This window comes from Mustela putorius, unplaced genomic scaffold (genome assembly GCF_011764305.1).
Source record: "Mustela putorius furo isolate JIRA1106 unplaced genomic scaffold, ASM1176430v1.1 tig00000487_pilon_pilon_pilon, whole genome shotgun sequence".
NCBI classification, from domain to species: Eukaryota; Metazoa; Chordata; class Mammalia; order Carnivora; family Mustelidae; genus Mustela; species Mustela putorius.
Window position 1 is genome coordinate 5,225,496 of NW_025421399.1, and position 22,446 is coordinate 5,247,941.

The following is a 22,446-nucleotide window of genomic DNA, read 5'->3' on the forward strand; positions in this document are numbered from 1 at the left end:
GGTTATAGGTCATTCTCACCTGGGCCTGAGCCTGAGAAGTGAATGAGGTCACAGTTGTATGATGAAACAAACCCTTTATTGGATTCTTGATCTGATTGAAGCCCAGAAGTGGTAGGTAGCGCGGCTTAAAAGTAGGCAAATATCTGGATTTTGTAGAAATCAATGCTGAGTCCTTTTTTTTTTTTTCTTAACTGATTGTCTCTATGAGAGATTGAAGGCAGTTTTTTTGTTTGTTTGTTTGTTTGTTTAAGTAATGATTATTTTGCGCCCTGAGGATGATTTCACAGCACCTTTCAAGTGCCTAAGTTATTGAGCCCCTCCGGAGTCCCCAGCTCTGTGGTAGGTTTCCAGATTTTGAACACATGTAACTGAGTTGTTTAGAAACAACTGGCTTTCTAGGCTCTGAGGTGAAGACATAGGAAAATGGACCAAACTATAACCACACATTCAAAGTCATTTTCTTTGTGGTTTCATAGTATTTGTCTATCATTCCTAAATCAGTAACCCAGTATTCTTGTCGGTGAACCACCTAGTACAGTCTACACTTTGAAAATAGTAATTGGAGAAGTAAAACCAACAATAAAAGGGGGAAGCCTGGGGTACCTGGGTGGCTCAGTGGGTTAAGCCTCTGCCTTCAGCTCAGATCAAGATCTTAGGGTCCTGGAATTGAGCCCCGCATCAGGCTCTCTGCTCAGCATGGAGCCTGCTTCCTCCTCTCTCTCTGCCTGCCTCTCTGCCTACTTCTGATCTCTCTCTGTCAAATAAATAAATAAATAAATAATAAAATGCATTTATCTTTAAAAAATAAATAAATAAACAAAAGGGGGAGGCCTTACCAACCCATCTTCTAGTCCATAGGCAGCTGAAGTGGAAAGGGAGGACTAGGGAGGCTCTAGTGGTTAAAAGTCCATCCAGGAAGGTCTAGGCTGGCAAAACGGCATTGTATCCCACCTCTGCTCCTACCAAATGAGTTCCCATACAGTGAGTTCATAAGAACTGACAGGGCAGGGCCAGACCTCCCAGAAGGAAATTCTGAAAAATCTGTTTATTACCAGGCAGATATCCAGGACATAAACAATCAGGTAAATATTTTAAAGACACTGTAACATTTTACTCTCTGTCGATTATAACATGAAATGTTCTACTGATTTCAGAAATAAATTTTGTCTTTATTTCAAGTTATTTAAATAAGTTTTTGTACATATTTCCAGGATGCTTTATCTATGTCGCATGGTATCGCTTATTTTTATATATGATTAGAATGACATTATTTGAAGGGGGGAGACATAAGACATTTTGCTTAGAGATCTTGGGGCAGTGAAGCAGTCCTTCCACACGGCCTTCCAACTTTGCACACACCTCTAACTTGAATTTGCGCATATAACCATTCCTCAAGGCTCTGGACTTCAAACTCTAGATCTTGAGCTAGGAAATTTGCAAAAGAAAATAGAAGAATTAATCTGTGATTTGATCCTATTTGTCTCTGAATTCCAGACAGAGTTATTGGCCCCATGGCAGTTTCTGACATTAAAGCAAAACTTAAGCTGAATCCTCTAACTAAAGTACCCAGCTCCCGTGGCAAGAGGTAAGTAATGAATGTATTCAGGTGATAGATTAAGGTAAAGATTTTTTTTTTTCCTTCAGATTTTACTTATTTAGGGACACCTAGTGGGTCAAGTCTGTTATGTGTCCATCTTCAGCTCAGGTCATGATCCTAAGGTCCTGGGATTGAGCTCCTTGTTCAGCAGGGAGCCTACTACTGCTTCCTCTGCCTGCCACCCACCCTGTTTGTGATCTCTCTGTCTCTCTCTCACAAATAAATAAAATCTTTTACCTAGTTTTGAGAAAGAGAGAACATGCATGCATGAGCAGGGGGAGGGGCAGAGGAAGAGGAAAGAGAATTTCAAGCCAACTCTGCTCTGAGCATAGAGCCCAACTCAGAGCTTGATCTCATCACCCTGAGATCAGGACTTGAGCCAAAATCAGGAGTCAGACACCCAACTGACTGAGCCTTAGGTGCCTCGAATAGATTAAGGTGAAGAATTATTAAGGTGATAAATATTTTAAATACCCATAAAGGCTATGAGTAAACAAGTTAGAAGGCTCTTCAAGTACCCTGTGATAAATTTAGTTATAAAACTAAATATATGAATTGAAGATAAAGGATTTTTTTATGAAAAGAAAAGAATATGTATCCTTTTAGGTTGGAGAAACAAAAAGTTCTCTTTCCTATTCTCCCGATTGAGAGGGAATTTTTGTGTGGGGATCAGAATATCCTGGAGGGCTTAAGAAGTTGTCAGTAATACATTAAGATATTTTGAGTGCCAATTTAAAGGAGAATGAAGTTAGAGGATCAGGAAGAAGACCTAATCTCCTAAGCAAGTCAGTAAAGAAAAAGGGTCTATAGCTCAAATACAGCCAGTAAAACGAAATCTTGGTTAGTCATGACTAACCTTGAGCTAAAACTGAGAAGGGAGATTTGCCTGTGACATTAATACTAGCTTTTTTCTCAGCCTGATAACTATAAATTCCAATAAACCAAAGCCACTAATGACTGAAAATAAGATCCTGATCTATATTTTATCAGAGCATAAGAAGAAAAGCCTCTCTTCTCTCTCAAAACATCCATTTTCTGGACGACTTTAAGAGTATTTTCCCCCTAGAGCCCTTGATTGTGCCACTGCTACAAGAATAGATCATGACCTTTTTCCATGACCTTACCGCTGCCAAATCCCTTGATCTCATTGGCCCCTTACCCTGCATTACAAGCTGTCTCTCTAGTGACATCCTTGTCATTGAAAGTAGTCAAGCAAAGACCTGACAATACCACATGTAGAGGGAATTCCTACATGAGATGAGAGGCTAGACTGAGCTCATTCCAAATCTAAGGTACTTCAAACCTTTGAAACATTATAAAATAAAAAGATTGTGTGAGCCAAGATATGATTTGAAATTCTGCCAAGAGTATCCTTTTTTTTTTTTTAATGTAGCTAATAAAGACTTCATACTGCCTGGCCTGCCCTTTCCTCTTGCTTCTTCAGAACTCCATATTTCTCCATCTATTGCACTTTTATAGCATGCAAAAGAAATTTGTTTATATTTAGACATACAGCAAATATAAAATAACGTATCTGAGTAAGGGCCAACTTGAGTTTTCAGAAGTTCAGAGAGGTGATTAGAACAGAAACATCAGCAGAAGAAATCAGTGTTAGTAAAAGCAGAGAAAATAAGACTAATTAGGTAAAATTCCATGTCGAAAAGGAATGGTGCATTTTGAGACCTTATCACCTCAATTTTACTAGGTCCATCTTTGAAAATGAGTTGAACCTACTAGATACTCTAGAGGATACTAAATTCATAAACCATAACTTTTTAAGTGCAGCATGTTTAGTATTTCTTCCTGCTTCACTTTTTTAACTGCTTCTTGTAAAAACAAAAACTCAGAGATCCCATGTTAAAATTTTCAGTTTAGTACCAAAGCTTAATATTTTTTAAATTAATTTCTAAAATCATGATCACTTAAGTCTACTTGTAAATGACCATATTATAAGCAAACTCAGTTTTGCATAATGTATTTTTATGTTCCTAAACTGCAGGAGATCTCCTCCTGCAGATCTATACAAAATACACCCAAAGTATTAATACATTTTCTCTTTTTCTGAGAAAATGAAAAGTCACCCAGGGTTCCAGACTTTCCAGAAGTGCTCTCTGTCTCAGATGACAGATAAATAGATAGACAGACAGGCAGATGATAGATAGCTGATACATACATAGATGCTATATAAGTTATAGATATAGTTGTAGATATATCTACCTCTATCTAATATGCTGGTAAAAATATAGTTTAGCAGTTAAAGTCATAAGATAAATATCATTACAAAGCTTTCAGGATATTCACTGTAAGAGTATTGAAACCACTTAAAAATTTGAAACAACTTCTATTTCTAGCAATTGGAATAGTGTAGGGCTTATGTCCTTGACCTTTGGAGTCATATAAGCCTGAGTTTGAATCCCATGACTTTCACCTGTTATCTGTGCAATTTGGGACAAGTTATTTAATCCCTCTGAGATTTAGTTTCCTCTTTTGTAAAATGGAGAAAATCAGATATTTTAAGAGCAATGGACAAGTATAGGGCAGATGTGGACCTCACTGGCCAGCACTTCCTCACTGTCCCTCCTGTAACTATTGACAGGTGACAGTAACAGGTCCCTTAAGAGGTGAGACTCTGGATATACTGTGATGCTTACAGCCATTCCGTTCAGCAAAAACTGATGAATAGAACTAATATTTGCAGGTTTCATGTATGTATTGAATCTTTTCATGTCTTTTGTTCAGGGATAAAGATTTACCAGGATCTCTCCCCTGCCAAAGCAAAGAAAAGAAGCTGAATGCTTCACAAATGCAAGGTAATGACGATAATCCCTCAGATGAAAGCATCGACTAATGCCCCTTGATAAATCTGACCGTTTTCTTCTCTAAGAGAGATCTGCAGTTTCAAGAGTTATCTGTACAACTCTGCTTTTTGAGAGCAAACGTTCTAATTCAATGTCTAACTTGTGAGAAGGAAGAGGGACTACTGTCAGACATCTTCCTAGGATTTGGATAATCCTGGTCAAATATTTTTATTCAAATAAGAACTCGTGAGCATACAAAAGAACAAATGCAAAGTCAAATAGAAATCAAATAATGGGGCAGTATAAATAGCTATACTGGCTGTAGTTTATTAGTCCAAACAGCAAATATTTATTTAAAGCCCACAGTATACCAAGCATGGGAAACATAAGAAGTAACAAGTCAGACATGGTCACTGCCCTGATAAGGAATCCTTCAGGGAAGTCAGGCCATTAAACCATGAATTTATTTATTTATTTGTTTGACAGACAGAGAGCACAAGTAGACAGAGTGGCAGGCAGAGAGAGAGAGAGGGAAGCAGGCTCCCTGCTGAGCAGAGAGCCCGACATGGGACTCAATCCCAGGACCCTGAGACCATGACCCGAGCCGAAGGCAGCGGCTTAACCCACTGAGCCACCCAGGCACCCTAAACCATGAATTTTTGAGTGAAACATTTAAATCACAGTATAACACAAGTTATGATGGGGAAGTACAAAGTATTTCAGGAGCATAAAAGAAAGACCTGACTTGGTCTTGGGAGGGTAAGAGGGGAGTCCCAGAGAAGGTGGGATAATAAGTAGGAGGCAAAGAGTGCAAAAGAAGTGTTCTGGACAGAAAGAGTGGAATCTGTAAAGGCCCAAAGGAAAGGGAAAACATGACTCCCTGGAAAAAAGAAACAGAAAAAAAAAAGGAAAGAAAGAAAGAAAGGAAAGAAAGAAAGAGAGAAAGTCAAGCATGGCTGTGTTTGGGTTCTGGAAGGCTAGTGCATCACCCCTCCAAGTTTGGAACCAACCGAAAACAAAACAGAAATTTAAGAATCACCTATATTGCTGGGAAAGCTGGCTTAAAAAATACAAAAGATTATCAAAATCAGAATAACATTTTTTATTGTTAAACTAAGCTAAATGCCTTAATAATAAGTTTACAGCCTTCTAAAATTGTAAAGTTCCTAACGTACATTCATATACATTGGTGCCTGTATTTTTTTTTAAGATTTTTATTTTATTTATTTATTTGACATAGAGAGAGATCACAAGTAGGCAGAGAAGCAGGCAGAGGGAGAGGGGGAAGTAGGCTCCCTGCTGAGCAGAGAGCCCAACGCGGGGCTGGATCCCAGGACCCTGAAATCATGACCTGAGCTGAAGGCAGAGGCTTAACCCACTGAGCCACCCAGGCGCCCCCATTGGTGCTTGTATTAAGGGTTCCCAGGATCTTTTTTTTTTTTAAGATTGTATTTATTTTATTTAAGAGGGAGAGGGGGGTACGCAGAGGGAGAAAATCTCAAGCAGACTCCATGTTGAGCATAGAGACTGACACCGGGCTCAATCCCAGCACCCTGAGACTTGAACCAAAACCAAGAGTCAGACGCTCAACCCACCAAGCTACCCCGGCGCCCCCCGACCCAGGATCTATTTTAATCAGGTATTATCAGACATACAGACACAGAAATGACTGTCAAAGAGGAAGAAGTATTTTATGTTCGGTGGCAAAGGAGAGCAGGAAGGGCCACAAGCACCATAGTCAGTCAGGAGGCAAGTAGGGGGAAGTGGGCAAGAGCCTTTCCTATGGTTTCAGAGGAAGGAACAGGTTTTAAACACTATATGCTAACAAATCTCAAGTGTATATGTCTAGCCCACGCCTCTCTCCCCAGCTCCAAGCTCATATCTGATTGCCTCCTCGACACCTCCAACTGTATGTCTAATAGACACCCAAAGTCAGCATGTCCAAACAGAACTCCTGATGTGCTCCTCATACTCATTTTATTGTGATAAAATACATGTAACATAAAAATTACAATTTTAGGGGCACCTGAGTGGCTCAGTCAGTTAAGCATCTGCCTTCGGCTCAGATCATCATCCCAGGGGCCTGGGATCAAGTCCCACATCGGGCTCCCTGCTCAGCAGGGAATCTGCTTCTCCCTTTGCCTGCCTCTCTCCATGCTCATACTCGCTCTCTGCCTCTCTCAAATAAATAAAATATTTTTTAAAAAATACAACTTTAACCATTTTCAAATATTTATGTTCAGGTCAGTGCATTAAATATGTTCACAAATTCTACAGCCGTCACCACATCCACCTTCAGACCTTTTCATCTTCCCAAACTGAACCGCCACACGCACCAAACACTGGCTCTTCCCCACATCCTCTTACTCTTAAAACACGCTCTACCCACAGCCTTCGGCATCTCCTTTTGCTGCTCTGGAAGAAATCTTGGAGACATCCTTGACTCTTCTGACTCAACCTACCTGTCAGTGCATCAGGAGATCTCATTGGCTCTACCTTTAACATATCTAGAAGCAGCCAATTCCTACCACCTGTGCTACAATCGTGGTCTGAGGCACATTGCTGCTCACCCAAAACAGCCCCCAAAATTAATCTCCATTCTTCTACCCAAACCCTTATAAAAGTCTGTTTCTCTAACAAAAGCCAGAGTGATCTTGTTAAGTCATGAGTCGTGTGCAAGTAAGAGAAGGAGCTGACCTCAGGAACTTCGAAAATGGTGTTTTGACTAGAAACTCTTAAGACCGAACACCAAAGGATCTATACATAAACCACGTACTCTAGCCAGTACAGTTGTTTCTCATTAGGAGGACAGCATAACAATTCTGAAGCTGTTGTACACGTCTACTAGGATGAATAACTCAGTAGATGGATGGTGGATGCTGGGAGCCAAGCTTCCCACTGCTGGAGTGGGCAGTTACAGATAAACAAGGGGAGAAGGCCAAAGTGAACCACTGGTACTGGCTTGCGTCTGAGACATGAATGTCTCGGAACTCATGTGAACTCAGGTTTGACTTCATATGGATACAGATGGATGGCTCAAGGAGTAAATGCATGTGTGTATACGTGCGTTAGTATTCACGCACATACTTCCTAGCTCTGTCTGCTGAGAGGACTTAGAGGCTGTGACACCCCCGCAGCAGCACGCAGACCCGGCCCCCAGATCTGGACTTCTAACGCCAGCCTCCTGTGAAAGAAACAGAGTTGCTTGGATAAACGGCCAATTCTAGGGCCCAGGCAGGGATAACAAGACAAACCTGGGACATCTTCTAGTGACAGAAAGGAAGGGGGTGCTCAAAAAACAATAGGACACGGGAGCTTCTCAAGGGGATGCAGAAGCCAACCTCAGCACGTTCACAATGGTGAAAGCTGGAGCAATTTGGGCAACAAAAATACAATAAATAAGATAGTATTGGGTCATAACTCCAAGTACAAAATAAGTACCTGCAAGTCCATACTGACAGCAATAAATGACTGAATTTTTTAATGAAGAAGAGACAAATCTCTCTTACAAGAGAATTCCAAATAACGCATGGAGATACTCCAGGAGGTGGAAGGTAAATCCCCCTGTCCCCAGCCCTCTGTCCCTTGAGTCTGGACTTCCCTTAGTGACTTGCTTCCAAAGAGTAAAATATGGAAAGGAGGGAAGTTACTTTACAGTGGAAAACCCTGACAAACACTCCCTCAGTCAGGTAATCAAGATAAACATCATCGGTGATAAGTCACTTTGGCAATACGTAGCCTTGATATGATGATGAGAGTGGAACTTCACTTTGGTCACCTTCTTTCCAAAAATCCATCATCTCAGGCTAACCATGAGAAAATCCCAAATTGAAGGACTTCCACAAAATACCTGAATAATATTCCTCAAAACTGTCAAGGTCACCCAAAACAAGAAAAGTCTGAGAAACTGTTACAGAAAAGAGGCTAAAAAGATGTGACAACTAAATGTAATATGGCATCCCGGATGGGATCCTGGAAAAGAAAAAGGGCCTTAGAGAAAAACTGATGAAACCTGATCAATGTCTACAGTTTAGTTAAGAGCACTACACCAATGTTGGCTTCTTAAATGCAGTAAATGTGCCACGGTAATGTAAGGTGCTAACATTAGGGGAAACTGGATGAGGGACCTGCAAATTCTCTGGGCTACCTTTGCAACTATATCCAAAACCAATCTAAAATAAAAATTTAAGGGGCCCCTGAGTGGCTCAGTCAGTTAAGTGGCTACCTTTGGCTCAGGTCGTGATCTTGGGGTCCTGGGATCGAGCCCCACATCGGGCTGCTCAGTGTGGAGTCTGCTTCTCACTCTGCTCCCCTCCCCCACTTATGCTCTGTGCTCATTCTCTTTGAAACCCTTTTAAAAACAAATAATAAATTAAATAAATTTTAAAAACAAAGAATAAATTAATAAAATAAAATAGAATTTAAATTGTTAAACATTAGCATGCACGCGCATGCACATACACACACACATTACCTTTTTGACCTCTCTTATTCTTCTGCTGCTGCTCACTCTGTTCCAGCCACATTACCCTCTTTGCTGTTCCTGGAACATGCCCGGCCCGTTCCCCTTAGTGCCTTTGCTCTAGCTCTTCCCTCTGTCTGGCCCTCTCCTCTCCAAGAAATCCACTCCCTCACCCCCATCAAGTCTTTGCTCTGATCTCAGCTCTGTAATACAGCAACCTGCCCCTCAAACCCTAGAACTCCCATCGCCCCCCCCCACTCCATTACTTCGTCTTTTTTGCAGAGCACTTACATCTTCTAACCTTCTAACATGCAATCCAATTTCCCTATTCATTGCATCCATACAAGGGCAGAGATCTCTGTCTGCCCTAATGCACCCTAGCACTGGGGGCAGCCCCTGGCACATAGAAGGCATACTCTAACTCTAACAGGCTAGAAATACTGGGGAAAATGAGAAACAAGTCAGAGACGGCTCCAGCCCTAGAGAAGCCTATCTTCAACCAAGAGAGAAAAATATTATCCATTCACACCCTCATAAGGCTATCATTAAATCTCTATAGAGCGAATCACTCTCACACATCCAGATGCTAACACTCAAATGTTGATATGAAATGAGTTTTCTTCTGGTGCCCTTTGAGATATACTTTGTTCTGGGTGTATTTCGTCATTCACAAATTTTAGGAAACACATGTCTAGGGGCACCTGGGTGGCTCAGTGGGTTAAAGCCTCTGCCTTCAGCTCAGGTCATGATCTTGGGGTTCTGGGATCGAGCCCCATATCGGGCTCTCTGCTCAGCAGGGAGCCTGCTTCTCCCCACCCCAACTCTCTCTCTGCCTACCTCTGTACCTACTTGTGATCTCTGTCAAATAAAAATAAATAAAATATTAAAAAAAAAAGAAAAGAAAATACAGGTCTAATTTGGGCTCCAGTTAATACCCTGCATATGTCTTAGAAAAAAACATTGAGTCTATTCAAAACATTCACCTACATATAATTTGGGTCCATTGTAGTGCATCAGTTTTCTGTTGCTGCCATAACGAATTGCCACAAACTTAGCAGCTTAAAACAAAACAATTTTATTATCTCCCAGTTCTGTGGACCAGAAGTCCAGGTGGGCTGGACTAGTTCTTCTTCTCCCAGTCTTCCAAGGTCAAAGTGAAGGAACTGGCCAGCCTGGCTTCTTATCAAGAGGCTCTGAAGGGGAATGCTTGGGTGACTCGGTTGGTTAAGCATCTGCATTCAGCTTAGATCATGTTCCCAGAGTCCTGGGATTGAGTCCTACATTGGGCTTTTTTGCTCAACAGGGAGCCTGCTTCTCCCTCTGCCTGCCCCTCCCCCTGCTTGTGTGCTTTCTCTCTCTCTCTCCCTCTCTCTCTCTTTCTCTCTCTCTCTCTCTCTCCTCTGACAAATAAATAAAGTCTTTGAAAAAAAGAGAGACTCTGAAGGAAAACCTGCTTCCAAGCTTGTTCGGGTTCTTGATGGAACCTAATTCCTTGTGGTTCTAGGGCTGAAGTCCCACTTCCTTACTAGCTGCCAGCCAGGAGCCTCTCTCAGCCCCTTATGGCTATCTCTGTCCCATGTCACATTGTCCCTTCCATCTTCAAACCAACAACAGAGTCCTTGTCATGCTTTCAATCTCTCTGATCTCTCCTTCTGCCACAGCTCTCTTGCTTCTAGCGGCCCAGGGGACCCTGTGATTAGATTGGGCCCACTCAGTAATCCAGGGTAATTTATCTTAATTATATAAGCAAAGTCCCTTTTGTCATGGAAGTAATACATTCACAGATTCCAGGAATTAAGGTGTGGACAGCTTTCAAAGACCATTTTACCAACGTATTTTGTTTTCCACCACGTAGTTTATTCCAAATCAGATCTCACAGAAGGACACTGTTCTTTATATGAAATGTCTATTAAGTACTCATTTTTCTCTCCATACCTTTTCAGAATATGATGTCCAGTCAACTATATAGTCAGTCCTAGTTCCATTAGAATATGTACTTACTCTTGAATAACTGCCCAACTAACTTAATTATGTTTCCTCAGCCTTCCAAGATGCCTACAACTTCTTTAACAAGGATAAAACTGGCTGTATTGACTTACATGGAATGATGTGCACTTTAGCTAAGCTGGGAATGAGTCTAACCAAGCATGATGTCTATAATGAATTAAGATGTGCTGATATTGATCGTGAGTACTTTAACTTGTAATTAATTTTCTCATAAAAGCTTTTTACAAATACATATTTTTTTCAATGATTATAAAAACAGAAATAAGGGGCGCCTGTGTGGCTCAGTGGGTTAAGCCTCTGCTTTTGGCTCAGGTCATGGTCTCAGGGTCCTGGGATCGAGTCCCACATCGGGCTCTCTGCTCCGCAGAGCCTGCTTTGCCCTTCTCTCTGCCTGCCTCTCCACCTACTTGTGATCTCTGTCTGTCTATCAAATAAATAAATTAAAAAAAAAACAGAAATAAACTTCATTATCAAAAGTACATATATGTGTTCCTCTTTAAGGATATCAGTACGGTATGTGTACAAGTTACAAAATCAATTTAATGCAAAAAAAAAAAATCTAATGCTACCAAGTAGACTATTCTTTGAAAAATCCTATGTGGAAACTAAAAATGATTATCACATTTCAACATTAAATTCAGATTACCTATGGTGATGGACACTTTGGAGGGTGCCTTGAAATAACAGATACAAAGGCATTGACAAATTCAAAAAATGACATGTTACCAAGAAAATCCAAGCCCTTTGTTTCCATTTGAATCACGTTAGTACAAATCTTCCTTTGATTCATGGAGCCCACCTATATTGAATTTTAAACGCCACAGCATTTACGTTGTTATTTTTTAAATTTTTAGATATTTCCTTTGAATATAGGGACCTAGCGATTATAACCCGATCTGATATGGAATATATAGTCAGCAAATTATCTCCTCTTCACCTCTCCCCACCCAACGGCCAGTGCCCCATTTAATTAGCATAAGTTCCATGTGTGAATCAGTGTCACCAGTTAATTAAGGTGTCACTTGTTGCCACTAACTCTGCCCAATTTTCCTGTTCTTGCCTCAAAACATGCACACCTGCCTCTAATAGTACTATCCTAGTTATAGGAGACTGGGTACAATTTGGGGGTTTTAGAATAATGGAAATATCAGAGGTAAGAAGGGAGTGGGAAAGCAGGAGCAGATTCCTTGCAAAAATCGCAAATCTCGCAAAAAGGTGTGAGTGGATAGGACTGCAGGGGCTGGGGGCCCCTAGTTTGGTGTTTGTACCCCACGATTGCTTCTGGCGGCTGTGGGTGACTCACCTAACAGTGCCAAAACCACTTCAAGAAGCGCAAACCACTTTCCTGAGCGCATCGGCAGCCTTAACGTGCGGTCTGACTTTAAGTATTAGACAGTCCCGTGTGTTTTCATTTTCTATTTAGTATATAATCTGATGACTAAAACGCATCTGATATCCTTGTTCTGAGCCTTTGATTTCTGTTGCAGAAGACGGGAAGGTGAATTTCTCAGACTTCATAAAAGTCCTAACAGATAAGAACCGCTTCCTGAAAGCTGTGGGTGAGTAGAGATACTGCTGAACGTGGCCCTTGTGTGGCTGCGATTCGCCGCACAGTGACCACGATTCCTCTAGGCCTCCAAGCACTATTCCTAAAAAATATCTTCCTCGCCCTCAGGAAGTCTGCCCTCAGTGTGACAACAGGAGAGTTGACTGGAGGCTAGAGAGCGTGATCTCACACAAGGTCATAAGTGATATAGACGTGTCCTTGACCTACTGTTATTAGTCCTCTGATGGTTTGTTTAGGAGCTTAAAGGTCTACCTTGGAAAAACTAACCACAATTTGTATCATGTTTTTCTGGGGTAAATACATTCCAAATTCCAAATACTGTGTGTGCTTTCGAAAATACATTCATTCATAGGCTGTGAACTGTCCTTAGAAGAGACAGAAGCTACTGCTTCAAGTACTATTGTAATAACAAGGGTTTGCCTGCAAGCCTGAGGCTCGTTTATCAGCAATTCCTTTACCCAGAAGAATGGGACAATAGTCCTTAATACATTAATCACGTTTATGTTAAATGTATTAACTTACAAGAGTCAATATTTACTTAGAAGTCATAGAACTAAAAGCATTTTTTAATGATTATTGTGTCTGTTCAGTAATCAAAATGACCTTTCTATCAAACAGAACAAATTTTGAATGTTTTCTATAACTCTCTAGTACCTGGCTCGGTATTAATATTGTAAATAGACTGAAAAGACTGTCAGCTTATGACTTTTTTTGACAGATTTTTTTTCAGAAGCCACTTTGAATTTTTTTTTCCCCTTATAGTTCCAGAAAAGGAGAAATGTTTAGATTTAGCCAGCAACCCAGGGATCCTGTTGTTTGAAATCCTATCAAAGCTTGTAGAGACTTCAGCTTTACCCAGAAGGGCTATAATGGAAATAGTAAGGTAAGTGGCAAAGAAGGGTAAAACCGGCCTTCTCAGAAGCACTTGTGAGGGTTGGGGTTAGGGTTAGGGTTAGACTGACCACAGACCATCTTAGGGCCCACTGAGGGCCTAAGATAGCCAAGAAAGTTCAGACTCTTACCCTAAGCTAGAAAATCCCAGAAGAGTAAGACTTTTCCAGGGATGACTTTGGGTGGGCTTGGAAATATAGTTTGGAAGACACTCCCATTCACGCTGCCAACTGCCAAGGGCTCCCAAGAGATCTTTTGACTCTGTGATGATGTAGAGCAATCTTAGACCTCCCAAAGCAGCCATGGACTGGAGAAGAGCCCAAACTGGACTTGAGACTAGAAGATGAAGAAACATTCTCACACCCAAACGTGCTTTATTCCAGCAAATACCACGAAAGATAAATTTCCTCAAACTATTTATATCATTGCATTATAGATATTGAGTATTGCTATTATTCAATATAATTGCTATTATTCAAGGATAATGTGAATATCCTTGGCTCATCTTCTTTCAAAGCATTCTGCTTCCCCCTTTTTTTTTTTTTAAGATTTTATTTATTTATTTGACAGAGAGAGAGATCACAAATAGGCAGAGAGACAGACAGAGAGAGAGATGAGGAGAAGCAGGCTCCCTGCTGAGCAGAGAGCACCATGCGGGACTCGATCCCAGGCCCCTGGGATCATGACCGGAGCCGAAGGCAGAGGCTTAACCCACTGAGCCACCCAGGCGCCCCTGCTTCCCCTTTTAGACTTAAAAATACAGAATGTTTTCAGAATCCTCAGTGGATAATATCTGTGCTATCCTCTATTTGTCAGATGTGGAACCAATGGGTACACAAAATTCTATTCTTCATTCCATTTCAAAGGCATTTATTAAATGCCTGCTGTTGATACACAAATTTAACACACTGCTTAACTTCTCAGCCTTGGTTTCCTCACCTACAAAATGGGACCAAAAAATGGGAACAACAATATTAATACTTACCTTAAAATAATAATAATACCTACTTTATAGGGCACTTGTGGGGATATGTGATAATACAGGTGAAGTGGTCCAATAAATATTCCTGGAGCTCAGTAAATATTATTATTATGCAGAAGTAGCTAGCATAGTCATAGAACAAATACATTATCTGCTTTAATCCTCCTCTCCTTAATGGGCACTATTATCCTCATTTTACAGATGAAAAACCTGCAGTATAAGTAGTTAAGTAACTTGCCCAAGAAGCAATAGTGCCTAGATTTTAGCACAACAGTCTGATTCCAGAACCAATCCTCTTATCCACCCCCCTAGACTGCCTCTCGGGAAATCTTAGCCAATGTTGGTGTTTTTATTACGTTAATGATTATGTTGTTACTTTTCATATACCTGGTTTCTAAGGAGATCAAGTGTTTAATATGTAGCATTTGCATTTAAGGAAATTAAAATATAAATTGAGAGAGAAGCCATAAGTAAATGTAAAATACTTAGGAAACATACAAAAGTGAAAGGACACAAAGTATATCACATAATTACTGTCCAATGAGTGGCAAAGGTCATTCATTTAGTTTCCGAGAAAGCCAATCTCGAGCTGGATATGGTAGAATTTGATAGATATTCCCGTGGTTGACTACAGCATTTTTTGAGCATTACATGCAGAGTTGTGTGTGTGCACTTTACATGCATTAGCTTTTTCCTGGATTACTGTCTCCTAACTGGTCTCCCTGCTTGCACCTTTTGACTCCCACCCCCATGACCTGCCCACTCCACAGTCTGTTCTCAACACTCCCTCTGCCTAGCTGAAGCCTTGACGCCTACAGCACCAGATGATCCTTTTAAAACCACCCCCGGGTCTTTGTCAAATGTTGTCATCTCAGTAGGGCCTTCTCTGGCCTTCTCTGGCCACCCTATCTAAAAGTCAGCCCTCCTACCATTCCCCGTCTCCCCCTTCTCTATTTTTCCAAACTCTCTATCACCTTCTAATGTAGTATGTAATTTACTTACTTATTTTGTTTGTAATGTGTTTTCTCATGCCAGAATGTAAGCTCCAAGAGAGCAAGGATTATTTTTGTCTGTTTTATTCACTATTATATCCTTAGTGTCTAGGAAAAAAAAAATACACTCAGTAACTCTCTGTTGAATGATCTTATTTAATCACTACTTCAACACTGTGAGATGGTTTCCAACATCCCCCTGACAGGCAAGGAGAACAAGGCATGGGACAGATCAGGCTGTGTACCTAGCCCAGATTCCCCTCTAGAGTTTCCATCTGCCTACTGGGTAGTCCCATAGGTACCTCAAACTCAAAATTCAAAACCTAATTGTCCTGCTTCACCCACCTCCACTTCCACTAGTTCTTCCACTTGGGCTCCAAATCTCAGGGAGCGGTCCACCATCTCACTGTGTTTACCCAACCGCCGAAGACCCAGCGTCCTCAGCTGCCGCTGCTCTGTCACTCCCCACCTCTAACTAATCATGAAATCCCGCCTATTTGACCTCCTAAACCTGCCTCGTAACCGTGCGCTTCTCTCTACTGGAAAGAAAAAGAGGTCAACAAAGGAAACATTAGTCATCAAGAAGGGAACCAGGAGAGTGTGAAGTCAGAGAAGCCTGGGCCACAGAGAAATCCAAACCAGGACAGACGTCCCCCGGGATTAAATGCTAAAGTGAGGCCAAGGGAATTCAGGACTGAAAAGGTAGAGTTAGATTTGGTAGTTAAGATGGGAGTTAAGAAATCATAAGGGGGGGAGGCATGCCTGGTTGGCTCAGTTGGTTAAGTGTCTGCTTTCATCTCAGGTCATGATCCTGGAGTCCCAGGGATCAAGCCCCACGTCGGGCTCCCTGCTCAGCCGGTAGTCAGCTTCTCCTCCCGCTCATACTCGCTGGTTCGCTTGCTCTCTCTCTCACTCTCAAATAACTTTTTTAAGAGAATTAGTGTATTCAGCATATAACTTGCAACTAGAATTTTTTCTTTTTGTCCAACACTAAGACACTTTTTCAGCAGGATTATATAGCACTTTCTATTCATTCTTGGATTACTTTTTTTTTTCTTTTCTCTAGCTATTTCCAAAGAAAATTCCAGGATACCACATTGGGAATGCCGTGGAGTCCCTACACTGTGGGTTATGGGAAAAGGAGATTGAAGCCAGACATCTGCACACCTCCAGCCTCAAGCACAGCTGCCTTTGCTAATGCTGCCCGGATCTCAATAATGAAAGAAAAGGATTTACTTAAATTGCTTGAAGAGATCAAGAGTAAGAACCATTTATCCCCTCCCCATTATTGTAAAGGACTTGTTTGTATATTACTAGTCAGAAATAAATACTAGAGGCCAAGCGCTAAAGAAGCCTGACCACAGCCTACTCTGAGTGACTGGCCTCTGTCACAAAGGCATCATTTGAAAGCAAATCTACATCTTCACCTGTATCAGGAGGATATAGAAGCCTAGAAGCCTAGAGACTGGATGAAGCCTAGGATCTGTGGATGGGGAGGGGGTGAGGAGAGTGAAAAGAGGGGTCATGGCCACTCAGAAGACTAGACAAAGAGCAAAAGAGGCGCCACATGTATGTCTTTATGTGAATTTCTTCTTACATTGTTCGTAATACCATTTTTGTTTTTATCTTTTAAGGGTACAGTCCTCCTTCAGATAGCCCATATTCCAAAATACCCATCTTTCCATTGCTTCCTAATGTGGATGGGGTGGTGATGGGAAAGCCATTCAAAGACATACAGAAATTAGAAATGCTAAGGAGAAGGGAGCCTCTGGATTTCTTTGAGAACTATTTTTTCCATAAAAGAGACTGGAAGACACAGGTAAGATTTTGGCTATGTCACATTAGTTAATTTAAATACTTAGGTTTTCAAGTTCTAACTTAACGGAACTAATTTGTTTTAAAGATTTTATTTATTCATTTGAAAGAGAGAAAACACAAGCAGGGAGAGAGGGAGAGGGGAAGGGAGAAACAGGCTCCCTGCTGAGCTGGGAGCCCATTGTGGGAGTCAATCATGACCTGAGCTGAAAGCAGATGTTTAACCATCTAACCCACCTGGACACCCCCAGAACTAATATTTTTTTTTGAAGACTTTATTTATCTATTTGTCAGTGGCGGGGGTGGGGGAGAGAGAGAGCTCACAAGCAGAGTGGCAAGCAGAGGCAGAGAGAGAAGCAGGCTCCCTACTGAGCCAGGAGCCCAATGCAGGACTCGATCCCAGGACCCTGGGATCATGACCAGAGCCAAAGGCAGTGGCTTCACCGACTGAGCCACCCAGGCATCCTTTTTTTTTTTTTTTTAAGCTTTTATTTATTTACAACTAATATTTTTTTAAAGACTTTATTTATTTATTTGACAGACAGAGATCACAAGTAGGCAGAGAGGCAGGCAGAGGGAGAGGGAGAAGCAGGCTCCCGCTGAGGGGAAAGCCCGATGCAGGGCTCGATCCCAGGACCCCGGGATCACGACCTGAGCCGAAGGCAGAGGCTTTAACCCACTGAGCCACCCAGGTGCCCCTAGAACTAATTTTTTTTTTTCACGAAAAATATTTTCAGCCATTACATTTCAAACCAGATTCCATAGCCATGTTCCTAAATTTAAGGCCAGGTATAAATATTTCATTTAAATTCAGCAAATAGAGCACCTGGGTGGTTCAGTGGGTTGAAGCCTCTGCCTTTGGCTCAGGTTGTGATCCCGGGGTCCTGGGATCGAGCCCCGCATCGGGCTCTCTGCTCGGTGGGGAGCCTGCTTCTTCTCTCTCTGCTTCCCTCTCTGCCTACTTGTGATCTCTGTCAAATAAATAAATCTTAAAAAAGAAAATTCAGCAAATAGTTAAACTTACTGAAAAATACAACCCTAGATTTGGGGTTAGAGGTGGGGAATATAAGAACAACACTACAAAGGCCCTCCCATCCTACCTACCTCTGCTCTCCCTTCAACCTATCGGCCAGAAGCTCCATTTGGGCTCCCTCAACTGGCTCTAGATTGTGGTTGGGCCACACACCATGGGATGAGAGGAACAGTTCCACAACTCAGTGGAGCGATCTGTGATGGAGTGGCCATCCTGCTCTTGGACTAGAAGCCTACTTACATTCCCGGCTATACCTTCTGGCCCCCTTCAACCTCTGAGTGGTAAGGTCTCAGGCAGCCATGCCTTGGTTTCTGGATATTCTCTGAGGAAACTCTAGCCTTATTCCTGGTTTATGAAAGGCCTCCCAGCCCAGATTTTACTGGAGGGGCACCTGAGTGGCTCAGTGGGTTAAGCATCTGCCTTCAGCTCAGGTCATGATCCCAGGATCTTGGGATCAAGCCCCGCATCGGGCTCCCTGCTCTGTGGGGAGTCTGCTTCTCCCTCAACTGCTCCCCCTACTTGTGCTCACTCTCCCTCTCTCTCTCTCTGTTTGTGTCAAATAAATAAATAAAATCATTTAAAAAATAAATAAAAGAGGGAGACAGGAGACTGACTGGAGACCACTGAGGCATCTCTGGGTTCCAGAAAACCATATAGTGTTCACATCACTATGAAACCTCTTAGAAGGCCCCCCAGGCATAGAGTTTAATAGTCCCTGGGGCTGGGAGCAGAGGGTAACGGGCAGCTGCTAATATCAACAGGCTTACAGTCTCAGTTATGCAAGATGAGTAATTCTAGAGATATGCTGTACAACACCGTGCCTGTAGTTAACAAAACGTATCGTACACCCAAAAAAAATGTGTTAAAAAGCATAAATCTCACCTTAAGTGTTCTTACCACAGTAAAATAAAAAATTTTTTAAGATTTTAGGGGAAAACAGGTGCTGGCAAGGATGTAGAAAAAGGGGAACCCTCTTGTACTATTGATGGGAATGCAAACTGGTACAGCCACTCTGGAGACAGTATGGAGGGTCCTTAAAAAGTTAGAAATAGAACTACACTACGACCCAGCTGTTGCACTATGAGGTATTTACCCAAAGAATACAAAAGTACTAATTCAAAGGGAGACATGCACTCCAATGTTTAGCAGCATTATCTATAATAGCCACATTATAAGAATGGCCCAAATGCCCACTGATACATGAATAGATACAGAAGAGGTGGGGGGTGTGTGTGTGAGTGTGTGTATCTTTTTTTATGACTGAACAATATTCCGTTGTGCATAAAGAATGAAATTTTGCCATTTGCAACCATGTGGACAGAGCTAGAGAATATTATGCTAAGGGGAAAAAGTCAGTCAGAGAAAGACAAATCCCTTACGATTTCACTTATATGTGGAATTTAAGAAACAAAACAAACAAGGGAAGAGGAAACAGAGAGAGAGAAGCAAGAGACAGACTTAATTACAGAGAACAGATGGTAACCAGAAGCAGGCTGGGTAGGAGGTGGGTTAACTAGGTGATGGGGATTAAGGACACATTGTTGTGATGAGCACCAAGTGTTGTATGCAGGTACTGAACATCATACGTTAACTAACCAGAATTCAAATAAAAACTTAAAAAAAAAAAAGACTCTAGAGGAGTATCACAGTCACATATGACCTTAACTTCAGATTTTGAATTTCTCTCTCCAGATGAAGTCATACCCACAAGCAGATATCACTGACAAGTTGGAAATAAGGGGAAATTTATTCCCCTTTAAATTTATTTCCCAGCACTAAGCCCTCCTCCACCTGTGATCTGTATGTGTTTACTGTCAGTCTCTCCAACCAGAATATAAGGTTATGTAGGATTATAAGTTACGTATATTTCTTTCACTGAGGGATCCAATCACCTAGAACAGAACCTGGCCCATAGGAGACTCAGTATGTTTTGGATGAAAGGAAATTATAATACAAAGCCTTTATTTATTAAGAGCAAGATTTTCTCTAATCATATCAGCCAGCAGAGAGGGTGTCAGTAGCATCCTGAATGGTCGGTTCTGTCTTCGTCCTCCGCAGTCTGTTCTCAACACAGCAACCAAAGTGGCTCTGCTAAAATCAGCTCAAAACTTGCCAACGGGTTTTCATATCACTCAAAGTAAAAGCCAGAATCTCTCCTGTAACACTCAGGGTTCTACACCATCTAAACCTGAGTCTTCCAATGATGGTAGCCACAGAGGCTATTTAAATTTAAATGTAAAGGTCACCTGGGTGGCCCAGGAGGTTAAGCATCCAACTCTTTTTTTTTTTAAGATTTTATTTATTTATTTGACAGAGATCACAAGTAGACAGAGAGGCAGGCAGAGAGAGAGAGGGAAGCAGGCTCCCTGCTGAGCAGAGAGCCCGATGCGGGACTCGATCCCAGGACCCTGAGATCATGACCTGAGCTGAAGGCAGCGGCTTAACCCACTGAGCCACCCAGGCGCCCAGCATCCAACTCTTGATTTGGGCTCAGGTCATGATCTCAGAGTCCTGAGATGGATCCACACACCTGGCTCCCCACTCAGCAGGGAGTCTGCTCCCTCTCCATCTGCCCTGCCCCACCCCACACTCCTGGGGGGGTGCACTCGCGCGTGCGCACACATGCTCTCTCTCTCTCAAATAAATAAATAGATCTTTTATAAAAAAAAAAAAAAAAGAAAAGAAGAATCACTGGTTTGAATCACTAGTCAACACGAACTAAAATACTATTTACCACCGTGACACAGGAGACGAAGAGCGTGGTACTCAGAATTAAAGCTTTCTCTATTTTGTTAAATTTATTCTTTGTTAAATTTATAATGAGTGTTAAAAGTGTGAGGATAATCATTAAAAGTAATCATGAATGATTTAATGAATAACTTTCGAATAGAAGGGGGAAGAACAAGAAAAAAGGGAAAACACGAAATAATAGAAAGTGCAAAACAGAATAAGCAGAAAAATCCAAATACATCAATAACAATAAAAGATTAAAACATACTAGTTTAATTAAGAAGTATTAAGAAAAAATAGATAACGGATCATCTTTCAAGTCTAAAAGAAAGGATACTGAGACTGATTTTTAATAATTTTCAGATATCTGTTCTTTAAAGAAGATACACCTAAAATATGACACAGAAAGTTTGAAAGTAGAGGGTGGAGGGTTAGGTGAGCCCGATGATGGGTATTAAGGAGGGCACATATTGCATGGAGCACTGCATGTTGTACACAATGAGTCATGGAACACTACATCAAAAACTAATGTATGGTGACTAATATAACATAATAAAAAAAATAAAAATTTTTAAAGATTTTATTTATTTATTTGACAGACAACACAAGTAGGCAGAGAGGCAGGCAGAGAGAGAGGGGGAAGCAGGCTTCCCACTGAGCAGAGAGCCTGACACAGGGCTTGATCCCAGGACCCCGGGATCATGACCTGAGCTGAAGGCAGAGGCTTTAACCTACTGAGCCACCCAGTCTCCCCTAAAATAAATTTTTAAAAAATAAAGTTTGAAAGTAAAAGAACAGGAAAAGAGAGAAACTGAAGACATAGTAGAGAGGCAGGACTGGTTACGTAATTTGTGGAGCCAAGGGCAAAATGGAAATATAGGGCCCTTTGTCCAAAAATTACTAAGAATTTAAAGACTGCAACAGCAGAGCAATAAAGCAAATTCAGGTCCCTTCTAAGCACACGGTCCTGTGGGACACACACCCATGAAGCCAGCAATGGAACAAAGGGAAATGGTCCAGGAAGGGAATTAATAAAGATTCAGGGGGGAGACTTTGGCCTTGGAAATCAGGAGAAACTCTCACACGGAGGAGGCAAAAAGAATTCATGTTAGCTAGTCCTGGAGAGATGATCATTAGCCAAGGGAGTGTGCAGATCCAGTTTTCCAGCAGGCACTAAGAGGACAGCTGTGAGATCTGTAACAGAATTAACAACATTCAGTGAAGAAAAGTAGGGTCAAGCAGTACTAAGGGCCCAGATGAGACTGGGAACTACACATTTTCCAAGAAAGCAGTCCACATATTTACATGATTTCCACCAGCATTGTTCAGCAGCCCAGGAACAGGGAAAATGGACAGCTGGTTCCCCAGGGCAAGTTTGGAAGTAATACAGGTTGTACGCTGTGGAGGGCACCTTCTTCACTTTTCAGTGCTTGGTGATGGCTTGGGAAATTTGGTGAGGCTGGAGTTGGCTCCTCTCTACCCTCCATGTCCATTCCACACATAAACCGTCTTCCGGTCAGTACTTCTGAGTAGGCGTCATCATTAAGAAAGAGAATGTGCTGAGTGCTCAGT

General features: G+C 41.6%; 1 protein-coding gene across 2 annotated transcripts in view; it reads left to right on the forward strand.

The window, feature by feature from the left end:
• EFCAB3 (EF-hand calcium binding domain 3) overlaps window positions 1-22,446 on the forward strand; it is a 98,081-nt gene that overhangs the window by 72,460 nt on the left and 3,175 nt on the right. The window contains exons 1-8 of one of the 2 annotated variants that reach the window (XM_004749237.3): window positions 110-339; window positions 1,495-1,585; window positions 4,337-4,407; window positions 10,900-11,043; window positions 12,352-12,423; window positions 13,194-13,314; window positions 16,363-16,556; window positions 16,931-17,115. In XM_004749237.3, coding sequence (XP_004749294.1) covers window positions 1,512-1,585; window positions 4,337-4,407; window positions 10,900-11,043; window positions 12,352-12,423; window positions 13,194-13,314; window positions 16,363-16,556; window positions 16,931-17,115 — 861 coding nt within the window. In that variant the 5' untranslated portion in view covers window positions 110-339; window positions 1,495-1,511. Of the gene's footprint in view, window positions 1-109; window positions 340-1,494; window positions 1,586-4,336; window positions 4,408-10,899; window positions 11,044-12,351; window positions 12,424-13,193; window positions 13,315-16,362; window positions 16,557-16,930; window positions 17,116-22,446 lie in introns of those variants that run through there. The other variant, XM_004749234.3, reaches the window with a different exon arrangement.